General features: G+C 33.9%; 2 protein-coding genes and 1 non-coding gene across 4 annotated transcripts; all 3 read right to left on the bottom strand.

The window, feature by feature from the left end:
* Window positions 1-5071: 5071 nt before the first annotated feature.
* On the bottom strand, window positions 5072-7594 carry LOC120079722 (elongation factor 1-alpha-like). Of its 2 annotated transcripts, none has more exons than XM_039034056.2 (3): window positions 7432-7594; window positions 6353-6836; window positions 5072-6260 (listed from the first exon to the last, which is right to left on the bottom strand). In XM_039034056.2, exons 2-3 carry the CDS (start codon window positions 6812-6814, stop codon window positions 5373-5375), a joined length of 1350 nt encoding a protein of 449 aa, XP_038889984.1. In that variant the 5' UTR covers window positions 6815-6836; window positions 7432-7594; the 3' UTR covers window positions 5072-5372. The 2 variants fall into 2 exon arrangements, with proteins under 2 accessions (XP_038889984.1, XP_038889985.1); XM_039034057.2 differs by having other exon boundaries at window positions 7399-7500.
* A 10867-nt stretch (window positions 7595-18461) lies between these two features.
* Window positions 18462-22076, bottom strand: LOC120079721 (elongation factor 1-alpha). Its single transcript, XM_039034054.2, has 3 exons — window positions 21890-22076; window positions 20523-21011; window positions 18462-19646 (listed from the first exon to the last, which is right to left on the bottom strand). Exons 2-3 carry the CDS (start codon window positions 20982-20984, stop codon window positions 18759-18761), a joined length of 1350 nt encoding a protein of 449 aa, XP_038889982.1. The 5' UTR covers window positions 20985-21011; window positions 21890-22076; the 3' UTR covers window positions 18462-18758.
* LOC120080645 (small nucleolar RNA snoR83) lies at window positions 20250-20372 on the bottom strand. Its single transcript, XR_005482597.1, has one exon. It is a non-coding gene; the product is annotated as a small nucleolar RNA snoR83 (small nucleolar RNA).
* Window positions 22077-25877: the final 3801 nt, after the last annotated feature.

The raw sequence follows: 25877 nt of genomic DNA, 5'->3' as shown, positions 1-25877 counted from the left end.
ATTTCACCTTTTTCTATTTCATTTCTGATTAAATGCATTCGTATATCCACATATTTGGTTCCGTCATGAAACTAGGGGTTTTTAGTTAGGAAAATAGGACTCTGATTGTTACATCTAGTACTTATTGTCTTCTGATTAAACCCAAAGTCTGATAGGAGTCATTGTAGCCATTTAGCTTATTTCACAATCTCTGTTAATGCAATAAATTCTACCTCTATTGTAGATAGAGCTACAATGAACTATAGATTAGATTTCCAGTTGATAGTATTATCTCCAAATGGAAAAACATACCCTGTGAGTGACCTTCTTTTTTCTAGATCACCAACAAAGTCTGAGTCAGTGTAGCCCATTAGACTTAGGCTAGTTGAATCAGGGTGTCTATATAAGAGGCCCTTCTTTTGAGTGTCCACAAGGTATCAAAATACCCATTTTGTTGCCTCCCAATGAGCCTTCCCTACTAAGCTAGAACAGTGAGCTAAATCAGGTCTTGTGCACAACATCAAGTACATTAGGCTACTTGTGGCACTTGAATAGGGGATTCTCTCCATTACTTTCTTCTGTTCTTCAATGGATGGAGAGTTTATGACAGATAATTTAAAATAATGAGCTAGAGGGGTGCACACAGCCTTGGCATTTACCATGTTGAACCTCTTTAATACTTTAGTCGCAGAGTCTGACTAACATAGGAACAACTCTCCCTTATTTCTGTTTTTGTAGATTTCCATCCCTAGAATTTTCCTTGCAGTCCTTAGGTCTTTTATATCAAATTCCTTGCTTGTTTGAGCTTTAATTTCATTTAATTCACCCATATTACTTCCTCCCAATAACATATCATCTACATATAGTAGAAGATAGACTTCTTCCTTATTCTCACACTTTCTCATGTAGACAAGAATCATAGATGCTTCTTCTGAACTGTAGGCTTGAGATAAACTCATCAAAACACTTATACCAGCACCTTAGAGATTGTTAAGCCCATATAGGGACTTCTTTAGCAAACAAACTAGATCTTCTGACCTCTTTTTCTTGTAACCTTCAGGCTGAGACATATAGATAGTTTCTTCTAGCTTTCTATGTAGGAAAGTTGTGGTCACATCTAGCTGTTCTAGCTCTAAGTTTCTGCAAGCTACAATAGCTAGGAGCACTCTTATAGAAGTATGTTTCACCACAGCGGAGAAGATGTCATTGTAGTCTAGTCCTTCTCTTTGAGTGTACCCCCTAGCTACTAGTTTAGCCTTGTATCTCATTCCACCTTCATCTGCCTTCCTCATCTTTTTTCTTAAATAACTACTTGCAGGACACAACTTTTTGTTTATAAGGTAAAGTAGTCAAAATCCATGTCTCATTTTTATACAAGGAGCTCATTTCGTTGTTCATTTTCTTCACTCACTGTTTTCTTTCCTTGTTGTTAACTACTTCTTCATAGATTTTAGATTCATCATCATTTAGGTCATCATAAAGGTTAGCAAAAACAATATAATCATCCTCTTTATACCTTTGTGATGACCTTCTTTCCCTTCTAGTTCTATCTTTTGTTAGAGTGTAGTCTGTTAAGTTCTGAGATTGAGATTCTTGGGATTCTACTTGGGTTTCTGCCTTTGTCCCAATCTGTTCTTCTTCAGACAGATTCAGGGTGATCAGTTTGAATAGGATTGAAAGGAGTTTAAGAAACAGTAGAGAATTCCATCTCGGAGTGGTCTTGAGTCACTGTTCCATGACCAACTTTAGCTGGTTTAGAATCTTTAGAGTCTATATAGAGTACTTCTTCCCTGAATACAACATCTCTATTGATTATGCTTCAATTAGATCTGAAATCCCACAACTTGAACCCTTTAGTTCCTAGCCAATGAACATATACTTCATAGCTCTAGGTTGAACTTTCCCCTGTTTGACATAAATATATCCTACACAGCCAAAAGGTTTTAAGAAAGAGAGGTTAGGAGGATTCCCTGACCAAACTTCCTCAGGTGTTTTAAAATCAATAGTTGTGCAAGGACTCCTATTGATAGTAAAACAAGTTGTAGCCACTGCCTCTGCTAAAAAAGACTCTTCCACTTTAGCTTCTGATATCATGCATCTTACTATTTCTAGGATAGTCCTATTCATCCTCTCAGCTACTCTGTTTTGCTGTGGAATGTAGGCTATTGTTTTATGCCTTGTAATTCCATTCTCAACACAAAATCTATTGAAGCCATTGCCAATTTTAAACCATTGTCCGTCCTTAAGTATTTTACTTTCTAACTAGATTGATTCTCAACAATAGATTTCCAATTTTTAAACTTGTCAAATGTTTGGTCTTTGGATTTTAGCAAAAACACCCAAACTTTCTTTGAGTAATCATCTATTAGAGAAATAAAATACCTTGAACCACTCCATGAAGGAATCTTTGTAGGTCCCCACAGGTCAGTATGTATGTAGCTTAGAGTATCAGTGGTTTTGTGAGTCCCCTTCACAAACTTCTGTGTCTTAGACTTCCCATAGATACAATGTCCACAGAAATTCAACATCTTAGTACCCTTTGACTTGATCAGCCCCTGTTTCTGTAACTTTTGAATTCCCCTCTCACTTATATGTGAGAGTCTTCTATGCCATAACTCAATCTCACCCTCATCAAACTTCTGTGCTACAAGTGTTTGAGCTGGTAATGAAACATTCTCACAAAGTACAACCCATTAGACTTTACCCCAATAAAGATAGGTCTTCTATCCTTTGAAATCTCTAGGCTTTCATTCTTTCCAACAAACACACAACCTTGGTCATCAAGCATTCCCATAGAAATCAGATTTCGTCTAAGCTGTGGAACATGCCTTACTTTTTTTAGGAGTATGTCTTTATTGTTTTTTAGTTTAAGCACCACTGAGCCTATTCCAACCACCTTACAGTCGTGATTGTCTCCTATGAATATTGATCTACCATCTCATTATTTATAGGAGACAAACCATGCCTTTGATGATGTCATGTGATAGGTACAACCTGAGTTTAACACCTAGTCTTCTTTAAATTCATGGCCATTTGCTTTTTCCTCAGTGGTCATAAGAATTTCTGTGAATTCAAGTTCATCCTCCCCAATAGAAACATCTCCTCTCACATGTTCCTTTGGCCTTTTGAAATCCCTTCTGTATGGTTTCTTCTTTCTGTCCGGACAATCTCTTTTGAACTGTCCTTTATGGCAAAAGAAATATTTCATAACAAATTTATCCCTCTGTGCACGATTACCCTTTTGAAAGTTAGATTTTCCCTTTCTTGAGAAAGATTTTTCCTTTTGTAAATAGTGATTCGGCATCACCACTGCCCTTAGATTCAACTTTAAGCTCTAGCTCTTTACTTCTCAAGGTTGTGATTACATTATCGACAGAAATTGAATCTCTTCCATATTTCAGTTCTGCCTTCACATCTTTATAACTCTCATGTAAAGAGTTTATCAGAATTGTTGCCTCATTGTCTTCTCCCAACTTGTCCCCTGTTTGAGCAAACTCATTTGTGAGTTTCTTGAACTCATCAAAATTCGCATATAAGGACTTTGAAGAACTCATTTTGAAGGAAAACAATTTCTCCCTCACATATGGCTTGTTAGACACATCCTTCTTCATATAGAGCTTCTTTAGCTTCTCTCATACCTCATAGGTTGTGTTCTTGTTGATGACCTGTCTTAGCACACTATCTAAAATATTTAAGATCAGTGCTCCATGAGCCACTTGCTCCATATTCTGTCTTTCTGATTCAGTGAGAGTTTCAGGCAAGGATTTGGGATCATCAAGAGCCCTTAAAGCCTTATGTGAATTTCTCTACCTCATATCGAGCTACTGTTATTTCTGACTTTCTTGATGTTCTTGACATGTTAAAACAAATAGACCTTCTTTAATAGGATTTTCTTTAGTCCAATTTGGCCTAGAAACAAAGACAATAAATTTTCATATGTGATTTACCTTCAACCATGTAACAGAGAACAACAAATTGAGTAAAAATTTCAAGTAATCAGCCTTATCTCCTCATTTTGTCAATTTCATTCTCTCACATAGGATCTTAAAGTTCTCTAACTTCTCTCTTGTACTTGGTCATTTCATATAGATTGAAGAAGAAATTTTCGGAAGAAAATGAACATGCAACTTATGAGATGAAGAGAGAAGATCTAATAGACCTACATCTACGATCAAAGGTATGGGTTTCTTCTTTTATTTAAGAGATTTTTTAAGATGTTTCAAATTTCTCAAATTTCTTGTGTCATCTCTATTTTTCCTTCAAAATCTGATTTATATATAAGAGATACGTTTGTATGGAGGTTACAAAATAGGTAAACTAAAAAACAATTTTTTTCATATTATTTATTATTTCAACAAATAGTAACAACTTTCTGTTTCCTTATAATAAGTATGGATGAATTTTAACTTTGAAAGATAATTGTTTGGCTCAATTTAAGTATATAAAAAACAGCTTTGATTTGGTTTTGCTCTTTTCTTTGTTAGAAACAATTCCGATAGGTTTCCAATCTAATTTTCAAAATTGAAACCAAACAAACAATTCAATTTCAGATTTTCTTCAAACCGAACCGGACCTCATTTTAGTTACACTGAATTTTCAGCTAAATTTAATTTTTAAAAAGGTTCAATTTTGGAATGACCACCCCTAAAAATTATAGCAACTAAAGCTGAGGCCTGCATGAAACACGCAACTAAAACAATTCCCCACAAATAGAGGTACTCAACAAAATAAAATAATGTATACAGAAATGACATGTTCAATGGACCACATTAGAATAATATCCCACCCACCCAAAGAATCAGAAACTCAAACAGAAGTGTAGAAAATTTGTTGTATAGACAAACTATCAGGCAGCATAACCCCGCAATCAGGTAGCCACTCGGGTGTTCGAGCCCCAAATTTCGAGTAAAGCTCGCTCCAATAATAAACTCAAAAACTTATAACACTGACTAAAATAATCAATCAAGTGATCTCCAAACATCTCTATATATTTCATTTGGATTCAAGTTAAATATGAAAATGTGTATTCAAACATAATATCTGTGTGTAAAATTTTAATAAGGCAGTAAAGGAAGGACTTGAAAAATAATAATGCACTGAAACTGAAAACGATCCATTAAGCAAGAAATAGAAACAAAAACTCAGTGCCAGAAAATGTAGTTTGAAATAAAAACACGCATTACACAACTTTCAAAGATAGAAAGGAAGCCTTGCCACCGTCTATCAAGCACCCAATTCTGCGAAAATCTGCTATTCGACGATAATGGAAACTTGAAGACATGACCAACGAAACAGAAACAGAACATTACCCAACCACAGAACACATTAATAAGATTCCTGTAATCATTGCGGCTGACATCAAGCCGTTGGCAGCCAACGGCTACTCGCACCATTCACTTGCCTGATTTCTTGGCTGCAGATTTGGTGACCTTGGCGCTGGTTGCATCCTTCTTATCGACAGCCTTGATCACACCAACAGCCACAGTTTGACGCATGTCCCTCACTGCAAATCGTCCAAGTGGGGGATACTCGGAGAATGTTTCCACCACCATGGGCTTGGTGGGGATCATCTTAACAAATCCAGCATCGCCGTTTTTCAAGAACTTGGGCTCTTTCTCGAGTTCTTTACCAGAGCGTCTGTCGATCTTGGTTAAAATCTCGGCAAATTTGACTGCAATGTGAGAGGTGTGGCAGTCAAGGACAGGGGCATAACCATTTCCAATCTGCCCTGGATGGTTCATGATGATAACTTGGGAAGTGAAATTGGCAGCTTCCTTGGCGGGATCATCCTTGGAATTTGAAGCAACATAACCACGCTTGAGATCCTTCACGGCAACATTCTTCACGTTGAACCCCACATTGTCACCAGGGAGAGCTTCTTGGAGAGCTTCATGGTGCATCTCCACAGACTTCACTTCAGTAGTCAGTCCAGTTGGGGCAAAGGTTACCACCATACCGGGTTTTATAATACCGGTTTCAACACGACCCACTGGAACAGTTCCAATACCACCAATCTTGTAGACGTCCTGAAGGGGAAGACGAAGGGGTTTGTCGGATGGTCTCTTAGGCTCTTGGATCATGTCGAGGGCCTCAAGAAGGGTTGGTCCCTTGTACCAGTCGAGGTTTGTGGATCTTTCAATCATGTTGTCACCTTCAAATCCAGAGATGGGGACAAAGGGAATTTTGTCTGGGTTGTAGCCAACCTTCTTGAGGTAGGAAGAAACTTCCTTCACAATTTCATCGTACCTGGCTTTTGAGTACTTGGGAGTTGTAGCATCCATCTGTCACAGAAAGAACTGAGTCAGCAAAGTTACTCCTAATAGAACACAAAAGGGCAGAACACTAAACAATCGGGATTGACTATAAACATTACCTTGTTGCAGCAGCAAATCATTTGCTTGACACCAAGAGTAAAGGCAAGAAGTGCGTGTTCACGGGTCTGCCCATCCTTAGAAATACCAGCTTCAAAACCTCCGGTAGTGGAGTCAATGATAAGAACAGCGCAGTCAGCCTGGGAAGTACCAGTAATCATGTTCTTGATGAAATCACGATGGCCAGGAGCATCAATAACAGTGCAGTAGTACTTGGTGGTCTCAAACTTCCACAGGGCAATGTCAATTGTGATACCACGCTCACGTTCAGCCTTAAGCTTGTCCAACACCCAGGCATACTTGAACGATCTCTTGTTCATCTCAGCAGCTTCCTTCTCGAACCTCTCAATAACACGCTTGTCAATACCTCCAAGCTTGTAAATCAAATGCCCAGTAGTGGTCGACTTGCCAGAGTCGACATGGCCAATGACCACAATGTTGATGTGAACCTTCTCCTTACCCATGCTTGAATCTTAAGTAAAAGAACTGCGAAACAATAAAAAGTTGATAGAAATTAAGAAGACGAAAATACCATAAAGGAATAGAAGAGTTGCCCAAAAAAAAACTCATAATTAAAATTTACCCACGACCCTAGATTTCTGAAATTCACATATCTTAATTATAAATTTAAAACACCCACCACAATCTCAACCTTTTCACTGGACAACTCGATAATTATCAAAGAAAATTTCTCAGAACTAGAACAGAGAAAATGAATTTAAAAAAAAAAAAAAAAGAATTATGACCAATCCAATCGGCCAAACTAGATTAAACGCAGATCTACAAGATTTGATGAGCAATAACACACGTCTCCATAGATTGGAAAATAGAAAAACCTAAAATTTGATTCAAAACAAAACGATCACAACGAATATGCATCAGTTGAAGAATACAAAATAAGAGATAATAAAAAGCTCTTTAATACAGAAGTAACACAAAATCTAAAACCAAGCTAGATTTCATATTACGATCTACACGAGAAGAACAAGAACAACTCTAGAAATCAACAGAGATTATCAAGTACAAACAAGATAATAAAATGAAGAACCTGAGGATTGAAGAAGATGGGAGAAATCCGAACCTGAAGAGAGAGTGCTCTTAAACCCTTGCGGCGAGAGATGGGGAATGAAAACTAGATTGGAGGGGTTAGTAATAGGGTTTGGGGATTGTTATATAGCATGTCTAAAATCTTTTGTTGACGAAAATACCCTCATCATAATTTCAAAATTCCCAACAGGGGGCCCTCAACAGTAGAAAGACAAATAGAAATAGAAATAGAAATAGAAATAGAAAACAGTTTTTTTTTTCATTTTTGGAAAAAGTGGAAAAAACAGCTGGAATATAATGATAGTTGGAAATAAGTTATCTCCGGAATTAATGGAAATTATTATTTAAAAAAAAAAATTATGTAGTTGAACTATGCTTGTTGAGATTTTCCAAAAAGAATTAAAAATTAAAAATTTTGTCTTTAAAATACCAAAATTTGCAATTAGATTTCTTTTCGATATATAAATATTTAGGACAGTTTTGAATTGACTTGAAAAAAATCATTTTTATTTAAATATTTTTAATAAAAATATAATAAAATATATTTGAAAAGATCATTCAATTTATTCTAAAATGACTTATTTTTTTTAATTAAATATTTAAAAATATATTTCAAATACGTTTTTAAAATCCTAGAATTTGAAATTATTAAATCACAAATTTTTTAATTGTTAACATATATATATTATATTAATTGACTTATACTTTAACATTGATGGTTAGCATTCCTCGTTAATGGATAGTTTGAAATGGTAGCTGGTTAACAAGATCTTCACACTTTTTTTTTCATTTTAGTGGAAAATTGACAAAGAATCCATATAAAACAAATTTAAAGTTTGAAGAATAAATCTAAAATTTAAGATCCCGTTTGACAATCATTTTGTTTTTTTGTTTTTGTTTTTTAAAATTAAGTCTATATTACCTACATTTCTTATCATGATTTAATACAATGGTCGAATTCTTAGCCAAATTTCAAAAACAAAACAACTTTTTAAAAGCTACGTTTGTTAATTCTTAAAATTTAGTTTGGTTTTTTAAACCATTGGTTGAAAGTAAATAACGAATGAAGAAATTTAGAGGTGAAAGTAATATCCATAAATTTAATTTTAAAAAGCAAAAACAAAAAAATAAAATGGTTACCAAACGAATCGTTTTTTATTAAATATAAAAAAATATATAGTTATATTAAATATATTGTATATGTTGGCTTGGCATATAACTCCTGAGGCAGTACCTTTTTTCCCCTTTTTTTTATAGGTTGATATCATGTGCAATGTATGTGTTGTGTAAAGTTTCATAAGATAATTAATTAACAAAAATTAATAATACAACTTTATTTTATGTATAAAAGAGTTTTGTTTTTTATGTAAGTCATGGAAAACATTTATACAAAATTTTGAAAGTTAGGTGAAGAGAAATAACAATTAATTTATATTAACTATTACTGGTTGAGTTTAAAATATATTAACAAAATAATATATAAATTAAATATAATTTAAAGAATATATATACTAAAATATTTTGTGCTTTTCCTTTTTAAGAAAAAATATATATGTCGATGCAGATGATTGGATTATTTTCTTAAGTTTTAACTTTAATCTAAATAAAATTATTATTTAAAAAAAATTGTAGTGCACACTTAATCAAAAGAATGTATTTGTTATTTTAATATAAAGATTTAATTATCTTCTTAATTTTAAATTTTAATTTTAATCAAAATAGTTTATTAACTATGTGACAAATCATCTTTTAATTCAATCTATTTTTTTTATTTTGATTTGGATGATTTGATTATAAATATATTTTTTATTTAAGCAGCAACAACAATAGTACAGAATTTTAATAAAAAAAAATAATGTAAATTTTTTAACTATTATGATCAAATATTAAAGATAACCAAATTTTAAACCAATTAATTAAATGAATTATAAACTATTTAATACGAATTTTTAATGAATTAAATGTGAAATTACATTATATAACCATATAACCATGGACAAAAAGGAAATTAAATGTTTATCCATCTAGCACATTTTAGATGATATATATAAATTTATAATAATCTTGACTATTTTAATTTATTTTAATTTCTAGCTTTTTTTTATACAGATTTTCATATTTATATTTTATAGTATTCAAATATATATATATATATATATATATCAAAAGGTTTATAATAATTTTTTAAAATTAGTATTACTTAATATAAATATCATATATCAATGTATTTAAAATTGCATCTAAACGAAACTTAAATTATAAGTTTAGTAGTCCCCCATATATGAAAATCATGACTAAACTTTTCATTTTATTTGTAGTCCCTTAAAAATGTCTAATAATTTATAAATTATTTTAATTTTAGATCTAATAAATATTAGAGATATTAGAAATGTTTAGAAGTTCATCGGTTTATAAATAAAAGTGTCTAATTTAACCTTAAATTTAAAAAATATGTCTAATTGTACCTATCAAGCACAAAATGAAATTTAATGTATAATATTTCAAATATGTAAGAGACATAGTTGATGCAAAATTGATATTTTAGAAATCAATTAAAGACAAATTAAAAATGTAGAGACTTATTAGACATCTTTTAAATTTTAAGAACTAGACTTCAAACCTAATATTCATGTGATATCCCCTCATGTGAAATTATAGATTTGCCACTGAATTTACAGGAACCAATATAAACTAAAAACAAAAGTATATGTACTAAAGTAGACATTTTAATCTGTAAATTTTTATTTTTCTTTTTTTAGGACAAACCTAAAAGTTTTGTTTATAGTTTTTACTGGTATGAATATAGATTTGTTTATTATTATTATTATTATTATTATTATTATTATCTTAATGATAAAAAGTCAATTCTTAGTTTTTGTTTTTATTTTATTTTTTCATGAAAAAAAAAGTCAATACTTAGTTAAACACATACCTAAATTGTATAATATTTACTAGCAGTTTTTAGTTGTTCTTAAATTTTATTTTATCCATTTGATAAAGATGGTTATACAAAAAGTCCTCAAGGATCTTTTGATTGAAGATTTCAGGTTTATTACACAGTTTTCTACCATTTTTCCATTGACAACGGTTTTTTATACTCTTTTAAAATTGTGGATTTTCTATTTGTCTCTGTTTTTTATTTTATACAAAATTTTATAGTTAATTAATTAATTAATTAATATTAATATAATTGATTAATTTAATAAAACTAATATAATTATTTATTTTAATAAATCAATAATCATTTATTCGATTATTTAATCAGTTCCTTTATCCAAATAAAATTTTATTAAATGAACGGAAATACTTATGTACAGAAATTAATTAATCAACTAACAATATATTAAATACTCGGTTAAATTAAGTTAGTAACAAATCATTTTTAATAATTATAATTGACTTTTATTGATTTTCTTATAATCATGTAACTATTTTAGGAATTATTTTAATTAGATAATTAGTTTTTAACATTTAAAGACATGTTCCTAATATTTTTTTATTGACTACCATTATTAACATATCATGCTCTGTTATCTTCTCTATACATTTATTTTTGTTATTATTTATTAAAATATATTTCTTTAAATTAAAATTTATTGATTGAAATAAATTTATAATTAGTAATTAAACTCTAATTAACTAATTTAAACAACAGATTGCAATAAATAAATAACCAGATACTTATTTAAATCATTTTTATTCAACTAATTAAAAAATTAATTTTAGTATTAGTTAAATTAACTTAGTATAAATATTCAATTCTTAAAAATATTTATAATTAACTATCCAATTAAAATGATTATTTTTTTGGGCCTTTTTAAATATAAAAAATATTTAAAAATATTTACATTTTGTTGTAAAAAGATTAAAAAGTACAAAGCACTTTTATAACTTTTGACTATAAAATATAAATATTTTTGAAATTTTTCTATTTATAAGAATTTTCTTATTTTTTTATTAACTAATTAATTTTGTAATAAATTAATCTATTAAAATTATATGAGATTGGCCTTAGTAATTTCATAAAATAAATATAAACATAATGTATTTCCTTCAAATCTTGATGACCTCTTAGGAATTACATGGTGTATTTGTTAATTTTCATTAAATACTGACAATAATTACTTTTCAACTCTTATTATTTGTAACATAATTTTAAAAATGACATCTCTCTATGGTTCACCGCCGCCTCTATAGGTTCATGGTACGGTTGACTGTCGTGGGCCGTCGCTTCAAACAATGGCGATCGTCTCCGCCGGGGGGTTTCCGCCGGTCATCTTCTACGGGTTTTGCAACTGGTGACTTTTGTTTGATCTTATTGAGGCTGGGTTTATACAAGTTTCACCGATCTGTTGACGTTCGTTCGTCGATCTGTTCTATGGGTTTCGCAACGGGTTTCTACGGGTCTTCGCCGGTCTGTTCGTCGCTCGTCTACGTGTCGCCGGTCATCTGGGTTCCTGGACTTGACCGCCATGTTTACGACTAAGGTTTGTATGGGTTTCGTTTGCGACTTGTTGACTGGTGAGAGGTGCTCGCAGTCGACTGGTGAGGCTGGGTTCTGTTATTCGCCGTGTTTTAGCAGCCAATTTGTTCGCAGACGGTGACAATCTTATTGAGGTGTGGGTTTAACACGGTGAGAGCTGGCGATGATGGTGCGTAAGTGGTCGCCTCTAAGACTGAAAGAGAAAAATGGAGGGCGAGTTGCTCGTCAACCCTTTCGTCTGCTTAGACCGGAGATCGATTCGGGATTGGGTGCTCGTTCTTCGAAGGTGAAGGATTTTGGGTTGTCTGATGGTCGCTCTGAGGAAGGTGAAGGGTCTGGTATGGAGAGTGTTGGGTTGAAGAAGGAAATTTGGGTTGTGAGGGTTGAACCGAGTAGGCTGGGTATTGGGTTAGTTGATAGGCAGGAAGTGAAAGGGGTGTCTGGGAGCCTTAAGGGTGTTGGGGGCCTGGATGAAAACCGGGTTGTGAGGGATGTTGAGTTGGGCCTTGAGGGAGCTGGAATGAGCGGGCCTAATGGGAGTGGGCTGAGGATGAGTGAAGGAAATGGACTGGTGCAGGGGGAGCTAGGGAAAGGGTTTCACGGGATATGCATGGGGGATTTGGTGGGTTGGCCGCGTGGTGCTGGGCCAGAGTTGGGAGGCTTGAGGAGGCAGAAGTCAGGCAGTGAAGAGGTTTCACGGGCTAGGCTTTGTGAAAGTGAGTATCGATCGGTGGACACTCAGGTTCTTCGTGAGCGGGAGGAGCCGGTTTCTAAAACCGGTTTAACTAGGGGGTTTGGTCCAAAGTTGGATTGGTTAGAGGAGGGGTGTGATTCTGGTGGTTCTGGATCCAACGTGAAAGGGGGAAATTCGTTGGCGGCCCTTTTTGGGACTAAGTTGAGGGGTAATTTGAAGTTCATTTTCCCATTGATTGAAAATGATAAAGTTATTGTTGAACCTTGTGAGGAGATTATTGATGAGGGTGTCTGTATGTGGGAGAAATCTCTAGTTGGTCAATTTGTGGATGTCAAACTCCCGTATTCTATTATTTGTCGTCTTATTTAGAGAATTTGAGAACGTGTAGAGATGCCAACTATTACCTTATTGGAGAACGGTTTGATTATCTTTAAATTTCAGAAGGTAGAGTTACGAGATTAGGTGCTGGAGAATAGTTCGTGGCACTTGGGTGGCAAGCCCATCTTATTACGACAGTGGTCTCCAAGTATTGTTCCTAAAACCTTTGTGTTTAATTCTGTTCCTATCTGGATTAAACTAGAGCATGTTCCTCTGAAGTTATGGATGGGTTTAATAGTGTTAACTAGTGTTGTGGGTAAACTTGTCTCTTTTGATGTTGCAACAAGAGAGCGATGATGGTTATCGTATGCGAGGGTTTGTGTTCAGGTGGATGGTGATTCATTAATGCCCCATTCAGTCATTGTTAGAATGCGAGGTCAGTAGTTTATTATTCCAGTAATGTATGAATGGAAACCTCATAGGTGTACTTGATGTGGTTCCTTTGGGCATACTGGGGCTGTGTGTGAGCAATAGGGTGTGGAGAAGGGTCAGGAGTTGTGTATTGTGGCAGTCAATGAAGGGTGTTTGAAGGAGAATGGGGGAATTGAGAGTGTGAGGAAGGGTTAGAACTTAGGTATGGGTGCGAGGGGATCTAGCCCAGTGGATGAGATTAAGGGCACGGGGAGGGTTGAAGAGTTTACTATGGTTAGCCATTGTAGGCGTGATAGAGGAGGTGTAGGGAATAAGGGTGGTAGTGGGTCACCAGGTACGGCGCCCTTGAAGGGCAGAGTAGTTTATGGGTCCCTTAGAATTACGGGGTTTGTAAAGCATGTTGATGATCAACCAGTTTGATGTTTTGTGTGATGAGGGGGGAGACTCGTTGGCATTGGCATTAGTATAAGCAGATCCTGATCCGTTGTTTGTTATGGATGGGATGTTCGGGAGTTTGGGTAAAGGCCCAGTGGGAGGTGGTAGGTGTGATTGCAAGGTTCATGATTTGGTGTTCCTGGAATGTTAGGGGGTTGAATGACTCTGTCAATTGTAGGGTGGTGGTAGACTTTCTGGCTTCCTCCTCTGTTACTTTCTGTTGTTTGCTTGAGACGAAGGTTCGTCATGAGAATTTTGGTATGGTGATGGGTAGGTTTGGTGATGCTTGGAGTTGTGTGTGTAGCTATAGAGTTGGGAGGATCTGGGTGATGTGGCGAAAGAGTATCTATGATTTTTCCATTGATGTCAATGAGGATCAATTCATTTCTGGAACCTTAGTGAATATTGTATCTAGTGTTAGGGTACATATTGATGTTGTGTATGCCTCTAATCACGTAAGCGAGAGGAGGAACTTGTTGTCTCAGTTGATTGATGTGTGTGCCTCGTGGCAGCTTCCTAGAGTTGTTTTGGGGGATTTTAATGTTATTCGTAATAGTTCAAAGGATTTTGATGTTTGCCCTAGCTTGAGGGAGATGAAGGAGTTTGATGGAGTGTTATTGGAGGCGGATCTGGTTGAGTTGGGTGTGACAGGTAACTGGTTTACCTGGACTAGTAAACTTCAGGAGAATGGTATCTTGCGCCAATTGGATTGATGTTTGACTAATGAGGCGTGGAAGGTAACTTTTCCGTATTCGGAGGTTAGGGTTGGTCAGTGGGGGATTTCTGATCATAGCCCTCTTCTGGTTTCTACAGGGGAGACGAGGAGTAGGTCGCCTCCTACATTTTGTTATTTTTATCATTGGATGGAGGCAGAGGGTTTTCTTGATACTATCAGGTTATTGCGGAGAAGGTCTAAGGATGTGTCTCCTATGGTTAGTTTTGTGCGAAATTTGAAGGCAGTGAAGTGGGTTTTTCGTGCATCGTTTGGTAGGCGTATCTCTGTGTTAGCTGATGAGGTACGGGAAACTAGGCAGGTTATGGAGGCTGCTCAGGCTGCAGTAGAAAAGGATCCTGCTTCAGAGTCGGTGTGTGTAGAGGCGGCTTGGGCCACTAAGGTGTTTTGGTTAGTGGCGAGATTGGAGGAGGCGTCGCTCCGGCAAAAGGTCAGGGTGAGGTGGCTAGAGTTAGGTGATATGAACACAGCTTTTTTTCATCGATGTGTTCGTTCTCGTCGTAGTTGCAGTGGTTTATTTACGATCGTGGATGCTGGGGGTACTCGACAGATGATGCATAACAGGGTGGCAGGGGTGGCGGTAGAATTCTTTCGGGGTTGCTTAGGGGCTCAGCATGTGGGGTATAGGTATTTTACTACCCAAATTGGAGATATTGTACAGTTCAGCTGGTTCGAGGAGGGGGTGGAGGCGCTTGGTCGGCCATGAGTCGGGAGGAGATTCATAAAGCTTTATTCTCGATGAAGTTTAGGAAGGCTCCTGGGCCTGATGGATTTTCAGTGGATTTTTACAGAGCTGCTTGGAGTGTAGTTGAGGATGATTTCTGTGACGCTGTGTTGAATTTTTTTGAGACATGTTACCTGCCTGGTGGAGTTAATTCTACTACTATTACTCTCATCCCAAAGAGACGAGAGTTGAATGTATGGAGGAATTTTGTCCTATTTCATGTTGCAATGTTGTGTATAAGTGTATCTCGAGGATCTTAGCTGAGAGATTGCGGTTGTGGTTGCCTGATTTCATCAGTGGTGACCAGTCTGCGTTTGTTCCGGGTAGGTCGATTTTCGATAACATTTTATTGTGTCAAGAGCTCGTAGGGAGCTATAAGGAGGGTAGAGGGAAGTTGCATTGTGTGTTAAAGGTAGATCTTCAGAAGGCGTACAATTCGGTAAATTGGGATTTTCTGTTTGGTGTGTTGTTGGCTATAGGTACACCTCTTCAGTTTGTTAGTTGGGTGAGAACTTATGTTACTTCGCCTAAGTTCTCTATGATGATTAATGGTTTCCTTGAAGGGTTTTTTCCTAGTAGGAAGGGGTTGAAACAGGGGAATCCGTTGTCTTCTTTTTTGTTTGTGATGGTGATGGAGGTCTTGTCTAGGTTGTTGAATAAACCTCCTGTGTGGTTTAGGTTCTATGATAGGTGTGAACATTTGGGCCTAACTCATTTGATTTTTGCAGACGATCTGATGATTTTCTGTGCAGTTGAGAGAGATTCTTTGGAGTTTGTAAGGCATGTCTTGACAGAGTTTGCAGGGCTGTCTGGGTTAGTTGCAAATATTGGGAAGAGTTCCATGTTTGTTGCGAGTGTGGAGTCAGGGGAGGCGGAGGAAATAGCTGCGTATATGAGTGTATCTCTTGGTTTGTTGCCTGTTAGGTATCTAAGTTTACCTCTATTGGCGGGTCGGTTGAGGGCTATGGATTATGCGCCTTTGATACACAAAATTACAACTCGTATTAGAAGCTAAGTAGTGCGGTCCCTCTCATTTGTTGGGAGGTTGCAGCTTGTTAGGTCTGTTTTACAGTCCTTTCAGATTTTTTGGTGTAGCATCTTCGTGTTACCTGCGTGTGTAACTCATGAGGTTGATCGTCTGTTACGTTGTTATTTATGGAAGGGTAGTGTGGTGAGTCGGGGTGGTGCACGGGTGGCGTGGGATGAGGTGTGCTTTCCGTTGGGAGATGAGGGGTTGGGTGTGAAGCATGTGGCCTCTTGGAACCAGGTTGCTATTATGAAGTTGCTCTGGCTTCTCTTAATTAAATCGGGGTCACTATGGGTGGCGTGGGTAGAGGCGTATGTTTTGCGTGGGCCCTGTTCGGAGTGAGGTTGGAAGGTCTTGGTGCTTGAGGCCTATCTTGCAAAGTAGAGATAGATTCAAGCATTTGGTTCGTTTGATGATCGGCAATGGACGGTATTGTTTTGTTTGGTGGGTCTGTGGCTGTCGGGGGGCGCAATTTTGGATTCATACGGGTCTACGGTGGTTCATGATGCAAGGAGTAGTTTGGAAGCGCGGTTGTCAAAGTTCATGGATGGTGGGGGAGGTTGGAGGTGGCCTACAGTGTCTTGGGAGCTGCTTGAGATCTAGGGTCTTATCTAGGCAGTGGGGACTAGGGTGAGGGGGGAGGATTATTGGGTTTGGGTGTCGGATGCTAGTGGTCGATTTTCTATCGCTAGTGCTTGGGAGAGTATGTGTCCTCATCGTCCTAGGGTGTCTTGGGCTGGTATTTTGTGGGCGGGGGGTGGTATTCCACGTCACTCCTTCTGTGCATGGTTAGCGGTGAGGGACAGGTTGAGTACGCAGAATTGGTTGAGAAGTTGGGGTGTGTTGTTAGAGGTGGATGTCTTCTGTGTGGGGGAGGTGAGGAGTCGCGGGATCATTTATTTTTTGAGTGTGGGTTTGGGAGAGAGATGTGGTCTAGTATGTTGCGTCAGTTGGGTTCGACGCATCGGGTGGCTGGTTGGGACGTAGAATTGAGTTGGTTGTGCCGAGTGGGGTTGGATAAGGAGGTACGTAGTAAGTTGTTCCGTGTTTTCTGGTATGCTTCCATATACTACATCTGGCAGGAGCGTAATCGGCAGCTGCATGGAGGTCAACTGAGGTCGATGTCTGCTCTAGTTCACCTTATGGTCTCTACGGTTCGTGCTCGTGCTACTTCCTGGCGGGTTGACCTTCTTGGTCTTATCTAGTGTGTGTACGGATGTTTTTTCTTTTTGAACTTCACGTTGTTCTCTATTTCGCTGTAGCCCCCTGGTTTATGGGGTTTTGGGTTCTTTTCTCTGCCTTTCTCCTTGGTGGTTTGCATGTTTGCATTTTTGTGTTGGGTTTGTTCTGGTCTTATCCTGTTGGCTTTGTTTTGGTTTTGTTGCCCCGTCTTTGCTTGTGTTTTGTTGCTTTGATGCCTTGATCCCGGGCTGTGGGATCCCCTTATTGTTGTATAATAATATCACCTATTCTAAAAAAAACTTGGGAAAAGCATGTTGTTAACTAGAATTTACTTTTAATTGACGGCTCCTGAAAATATGACCATGTTTGAAAGTAGTTACGAATCTCTTAAAATAATATTGTGTTGTTTTTAATATCACTTTGAAATTTCTTTTAATCATTCAGAATCAATTTTAATAAAAGAAAGTAAAATTAATTAGAAGGAATTAACAATATGTTTAGAAGAGATTTTAAACCTGACAAAATTGATTTCAACAATTTTTAAATCACTCCGTGCACTAAATCGACAATTCAAAACTCCATTCAAACTTTCATGATACTATACTATTTTAAGTCCCAATTTCAATGATAATCCTATTTCAAGTCTCAATTTCGACTTAAAATTATACACCAAAAGTAATTTTGAAATATTATCATTCCTTAAATATTTCTTAAATGTTGGGTTAATATCTAAACTTTTGAATGAATAAGCAAATTTCAAAGGCATTTGTTATAGTTTAACTAAATTACTATGAGATTTCTAATTGCAAATATGGTCCCTATATTTGAAAAGGTTAGAATTTACTTCTTAAATAGTCTCTATAGTAAACATCATTTATCAGGATTTTACCAAAATCATAAAAACTATTTATTGAGATGAACTAAATACTAACTTTCTCTAGACCGAATTTATAATTTAACCGTATTATGACTCTAAAACCATAGATTACCGGTAGAAGTAAACGATAATGGCATAACAAGTAAAATCAAACACAAGTTAACACAAGAAAAATTCACTTAAATATAACTCACCAAATAGAACATTACAGCAACTATTAAACAAGTACTAAAACTATCTCCCACATAATAATGTGTACAGACACAACACATCCAACAGATCACTTATGTGTTCTATCAACAAACTTTATTATACAACACAAGACCATTGATTTATTTAAGCCCACGGCCACCGACGATCAAGCACCCAATTCTGTGATAAGCCACTCAACGACGGCGGAAAAGTTGTGAAAAGAAAACAGACACAAAACACAACACATAATTCAAACCGCACCATTCACTTACCAGATTTCTTAGCAGCTGATTTGGTGACCTTAGCTCCGCTGGGATCCTTCTTTTCAACACTTTTGATGACACCAACAGCCACGGTTTGACGCATATCCCTGACTGCAAATCGCCCGAGCGGCGGGTACTCGGAGAACGTCTCCACCACCATAGGCTTGGTGGGGATCATCTTAACAAATCCAGCATCCCCATTTTTCAAGAACTTTGGCTCTTTCTCAAGTTCTTTACCAGATCGTCTGTCAATCTTGGTTAAAATCTCAGCAAATTTGACTGCAATGTGAGAGGTATGGCAGTCAAGAACAGGGGCATAGCCATTTCCAATCTGTCCTGGATGGTTCATGATGATAACTTGAGAAGTGAAATTGGCAGCTTCCTTGGCAGGATCATCCTTGGAATTCGAGGCAACGTAGCCACGCTTGAGATCTTTCACGGCGACGTTTTTCACGTTGAACCCCACATTGTCGCCGGGGAGAGCTTCTTGGAGAGCTTCGTGGTGCATTTCAACAGATTTTACTTCAGTAGTGAGTCCAGTTGGGGCAAAGGTGACGACCATACCGGGTTTTATAATGCCAGTTTCAACACGACCTACTGGAACAGTTCCAATGCCTCCTATCTTGTAAACATCTTGAAGAGGAAGACGAAGGGGTTTGTCTGATGGTCGCTTGGGCTCGTGGACTTGGTCGAGGGCCTCGAGAAGGGTAGGGCCTTTGTACCAGTCGAGGTTGGTGGATCTTTCAATCATGTTGTCACCTTCAAATCCAGAGATGGGGACGAAGGGAATTTTGTCTGGGTTGTAGCCAACCTTCTTGAGGTAGGATGAAACTTCTTTGACGATTTCATCGTATCTAGACCTGGAGTATTTTGGAGTAGTGGCATCCATCTGCGAACAAACAAATCAAACACAAAGTTATGAAGTATGTAGTAAATATTATTGAAGTTAAGTTATGGTGGGTCAAACACTCCTTGCAGATTAATAATATTGCTCCAGTAGTAAACTATTATGGATACTTGTAACTTCCCTAAACTTTAATATAAGTATTACATTTTCTACCCTTGATTCAATTTCTCAAATAACCCACTAATTATTTTCCCCCCAAAAAAACAAGTTTAACTAATGGCTAATGCATAGATTAGTCCTATTTTCCTCCACTCAACAAGGGGCTAACAGATCTACTACTTCAATACTGGCATAGACACCTTAGTGCCTTACTTCTCTTGTTTTAGTAAGCCTTCTAATCAGAGATGCCAGACCCCAAAGGCAAAAGAACTTGTGGAGTTGGAATTGAACTAAAATGAATTTTTGAATAATTTGTCAAAAATCGAAAATCATAAATTTCAAAAATGAAAACGTAACTCCAATGCCCTTTTCCCATTAAAAGTATACTGATCTCATATCATACAAATGTTTTACAAGGAATATTTAACCATATTTGGTGTGAGAACTTATCTAAAGTTTTTAAGATTATGATTTTAGTGACAAGAAAAATATGCGGTTATGTACTAAGCAAAGCAAACCCATTGAATGAGAAGATATGCTATCAACGAATAACCATGTAATTTCTGCCTCCCATGAATCAGAAAAACACAAAAATGGTTTGGCTGGGATTATGAAGACAGGGAAGTTTAAGACTAAGATTACAACACTCATTTAAGTTTATAGTGCAATTTAATGAAATTAAGAATTTAGGTTGAAATTGACCATAATTGATCTTTTACACTGAGAAGGAGAGGAAATCAAAGTTGATCACAACATTACCTTGTTGCAGCAGCAGATCATTTGTCTGACACCAAGAGTAAAGGCAAGAAGTGCGTGTTCACGGGTCTGCCCATCCTTAGAAATACCAGCTTCAAAACCTCCGGTAGTGGAGTCAATGATAAGAACAGCGCAGTCAGCCTGGGAAGTACCAGTAATCATGTTCTTGATGAAATCACGATGGCCAGGAGCATCAATAACAGTGCAGTAGTACTTGGTGGTCTCAAACTTCCACAGGGCAATGTCAATTGTGATACCACGCTCACGTTCAGCCTTAAGCTTGTCCAACACCCAGGCATACTTGAACGATCTCTTGTTCATCTCAGCAGCTTCCTTCTCGAACCTCTCAATAACACGCTTGTCAATACCTCCAAGCTTGTAAATCAAATGCCCAGTAGTGGTCGACTTGCCAGAGTCGACATGGCCAATGACCACAATGTTGATGTGAACCTTCTCCTTACCCATACTTGAATCTCAGTAACAAAAAAGAATCTGTAGCAAAATAAAAATTGGAATTGAAATAATGATACAAATATAACTTGAGCTCTAAAATGTTGATGCCGACGGAAATATCAAGGTCCTAATTTAATTTTAAAAATAAATTTAAATTAGTAGATAAACATTTTATCATTTTAAAGCAAGTTAATGTCTATTAATCAGTGTGTTTTTGTGGCTTATTTTATCTGTTTCGTGGATTTTTCTATAATATAATGATAATTTTGATTCCCCATCATGTTGATAACGAATTCAACGTGTCAACGAAAATTTAATTCATGAACTCAACCCAAAGTACACCCTACAATGAATAAAACCAAAAAGTAATACATACAACCCAATAGATGGCTCATAAGATCAATTAAAATCAAACTTTCCACAATATAAACATACTTCAACGATTAAATCCCCAAACGAGAACGCAGAAGAAATGGAAATTAAGTGTTCCTTTTAGTGCTTATGTGAGACGTAAGTTTGAATATTAAAAACATATGTAAAACAACAAAAGTAGGATTTCAAAAAGATTTCAGCACCAGGGTTTTGGAATCAAGAACAGTCACCATAAATCTTTCCTAATTACAAAAGCAAATATGTTACGAGGAAACAGAGCAAGTGAAGAAGCAGAGAAAATAATATCAGGTCAACGCGATTTAAAGAACGAGAAAAAAATCCGAATGTTCGACGTAAGTTCATAAGATATACTATATGAACTTAAATATCATTTCAATGAATCGAAAGAAAGAAAGCCCAACACAGAGGGCAGAGAAAGTAGCAAAATTAGAATAATAAATGACGGAACCAATTGAAATAGATGACAGTCCACATGGATAGACAAGGAAAAACAGGATATAATAGACAAAATTGAAGAATCGAACCTGAGGAAGGAGAAGGACCTGCGCTTAAACCCTCGCAGCAACTGCGAGAGAGAATAGAAGGAGTGCTAGATTGTTGAACTTGGTGCAAATGGGGATCGAGGAAATTGCCCTTTTACTGCTTCAAGAAAAACTTGCCCTCCAAGCAAATAGAATAGTCGCATGTTTTTTAAAAACTTGGTATCCAAGCAATTACTAGAATAGACGCATGTGAGAATATTCCTCTCAACCATTGTCCGGATCTGAGTGAGCTTAGCTCAACGTTAATTTAGCATAATTTTCTTTTTTAGACGTGGAGGGTTTGATCTTTTATCATCATAATTAATTTTTATATATATATATAAAAAGACAAGAAAAGTCTACCATAAAGTTCTAGGTATTTTATGTAATTTGCAACCACGGCGTTAGATTTTCATAGACATCTCAATATATTTTATTGATATTTTTAACCGTTCGACGTCGATATAAGTGGTGAATCGACATTTTCATTATATATTATTTAATTCTTTTGTTTTTCTTATAATATTTTCAGAAATATTGTCAATGTTGACATTTTCGTAAAACTGTGTCTCTATGGATATCCACATTTCAAACTGTAACATTTTTTTAGAAATGATTGGAACATCCTTTTGGCGGATCCATGAATTTAGATTTTAGTAAATGAATTTTTAGATTTGTGTTCTTGACTTTAAAAAATGTTTAATAAGTCCAGAAATTCTTAATTATGTGTCTAATAGATTGCTAAGGTTAGTAACAATTTAGTTTTAGGTTTTTGTTTTTTAAAATTAAGCTTATATCATGCACATTCTTACAATAATTTGCATCTTTCTAAAATATATGGTTGAGTTCTTAACCAAATTCAAAAAATATATATTCAGCTACTTTTTTAGTTCTTAAAATTTGGCTTGGTTTTTTAAATCATTGGTGAAAAGCGGATAACAAAGAAGAAATATGGACACGAAAGTAGTCTCCATATATTTAATTTTAAAAAATAAAAACAAAAACGAAATGGTTATCAAAGAGAGTCTAAAATATCCATTTTGCATCCTTCTCTTACCTATTAAAAAAATGTTAAAATTAAATGTTCTATTAATTGGATATTAAATTAAGGTCGTTTTCAAATAAATGAAAATAAATCAACTTATTTACAAATACAATAAAATTTTACTATTTATCAATCATAGACCATGATAGACATCCATTAATATTAGTGATAGATGTTTATCGTAGTTTATCATTGAGATACTTGAAAATATTTTTAGCAGTTTTACAATTTAAAACAATTACGCTTAAATTTAACTTTGTGTCTAATAAGTTTTATTGGACACCTTTATAAAATTAATGTATCTATTAGCTACAAAATTTAAATTTAAGTTTGATCAAATACAAAAAAAAAAAAAAAAAAGTCTAATAAACAATTGATTTTTAAACATTTCTAATATCTTTAAGATCTATTAGACACAAAATTGAAAGTTTATAATCATATTATACATTTTTAAGAGGTTTATTGATAGATTTGTTAGTCACAATCTTCAAAACTTAGGGACTAAATTTATAATTTAACTTAAATATATAAGCAAATATTTAAACTTAGATATTATTGGCTTTTTTAAAAAAAAAAAATAGAATTAAGTTTTTACATACAATCAATTCTTGAGTTTACTAAAAATTAAAAAAATATTTTTATATTTCTATATATATGTGAGAAAAATTAAAATATAATTAAAATTTTCTAACTTGTTTCAAATGCAACACAAAAATAAAAATTTATATATTTCAAAAATAAAAATTTAAAATTTAAAATTAATGAATAAATATCTGTGTTCAAAATCCTGTTTTTTTTGTAAATATATATAGTTATTGATAAATTAAAATTGTAAAATATGTGTTATGGTATTTATATACTAATTTGATATTACGTACATTGCATAAAGTTTAAAAATAGAACTCAATTATAAAATGTTAATAATACAACATTAATTTATGTATAAGATAGTTTTATTTTTTAAATAAGTCATGAAAAAATGTTTATAAAATTTTTAGAAGTTGGATTAGGAAAAATAATAGTTTTTTTAATGGAGTATCAAGAGTATTATAAAGAATATATAAATAAAATGTGTATAAAAGAATATATAAACAAAAATATTTTGTACTGTTTTTTTTTTTTTAAAAAATGTGATAATTACCATTTTAGTAAAAATAGTCTGTTTTATTTTAATCGAGATGATTTGATTATCTTTTTAATATCAAACTTCAATATGAACAATAATAGTATTATTATTTTTTAAAAATTCAAGTCACTATATTTGGATTTGGATTATTTGATTATCCTCTTAATTTTGTAGGACTTTTTTATGATAATTACCTTGTTGCTATTTTTTTTAATTTTAATTTTGATGATTTGATTATCTTCTTAATTTCAAACTTGGTTTTTTAAATCAAGATTTCTTTCTTTTTTTCATGATAATCCTTTCTTATTTATTTAAAATTTTATTTTTTTCATGATAATCCTTTCTTATTTATTTAAATTTTTTTGATGGGATGATTTGATTACCCTCTTACTCATAAACTTTAAATTAAACCAAAATAATTATTTTTATTTTTTTTAATTTTATGATAATAATCTTTTAATTAGTTTTTTTAATTATCTACTTAATTTCAAACTTAGATTTAAACCAAGATTTTTTTTTAATTTCTTGATAATACTTTCTTATTTTATTTTTCTTTTTTTTTTAAAAAAAAAATTATTGGATAATTTGATTACTCTCTTTTAAACTTTAAATTAAATCAAAACAACTATTTAAAAAAATCATGATAATAACCTCTTAGTTAGTTTTATTTTATTATATTTTCAATTTCAAATTTTGAATTAAACCAATATTTTTTCCAAAACAAATCGTGACAATTTTTTCTTATTTAGTAAAAATTTTTTTTTCATTGGATGATTTGATTAGCCACCTAATTTTAATGCACGTGTTGTATAAAGTTTAAAAATAGAACTAAATTATAAATTTTAGTAATACAACCTTAATTTATGTATAAGAGGGTTTTATTTTTTTAAATAAGTCATGAAAAAACATTAATAAAATTTTTGAAAGTTGGATGATGAGAAATAATAGTTATTTTAATTGAGTATAAAAGTATTATAAAATAAAATTAAACTAAAACATTTTGTACTATGTTATTTTTAAAAAATTGTGATAATTATCATCTTCATAAAAAAATATATGTTTTATTTTAATATGATGATTTGATTATCTTCCTAATCTCGAACTTCAATGTGAACAAAAATATTATTATTTTTTTTAAAAAAAAAAAACTTGTGGTCACTTAGTTAAAAAAAAATGTTTGATAATTGGATTTGGATTATTAACTATTTTTTTTAATTTAAATTTTGATGATTTGATTATCTTCTTAATTTCAAACTGAGATTTTTAAATCAAGATTTTTTTTTTCTTTTTCCATGACAATCCTTTCCTATTTTTTAAAGTCTTTTTGATTGGATGATTTGATTACCTTCTTACTCATAAACTTTAAATTAAACCAAAATAATTATTTTTAATTTTTTAATTTCGTCCTTAATTAGTTTTTCAATTATCTTCTTAATTTCGAACTTAGATCTAAATCAAGATTTTTTTAAAAAAAAAAAAAATCATCATAATACTTTATTATTTTCTTTTTTTAAAAAAAGATTATTGGATGATTTGATTACCCTTTTACTTTAAAATTTTAAATTAAATCAAAATAATTATTTTAAAAAATCGTGACAATGACCTCTTAGTTAGTTTTATTTTATTATATTTTCAATTTCAAATTTTGAACTAAACCAATATTTTTAAAAAGAAAATATCATAACACTTTTTTCTTATTTAATATAATTTTTTTCACAGATGATTTGATTAGCCACTTAATTCTAAACTAATGCATGTGTTGCATAAAGTTTAAAAATAGAACTTAATTACAAATTGTAATAATACAACTTTAATTTATG

The sequence above is a fragment of the Benincasa hispida genome, chromosome 6 (assembly GCF_027475165.1).
Source record: "Benincasa hispida cultivar pf3 chromosome 6, pf3_genome.v1.1, whole genome shotgun sequence".
NCBI lineage: Eukaryota > Viridiplantae > Streptophyta > Magnoliopsida > Cucurbitales > Cucurbitaceae > Benincasa > Benincasa hispida.
Note: the sequence above shows the minus strand (reverse complement) of the source record. Positions and strands in the feature narration are given on the sequence as shown.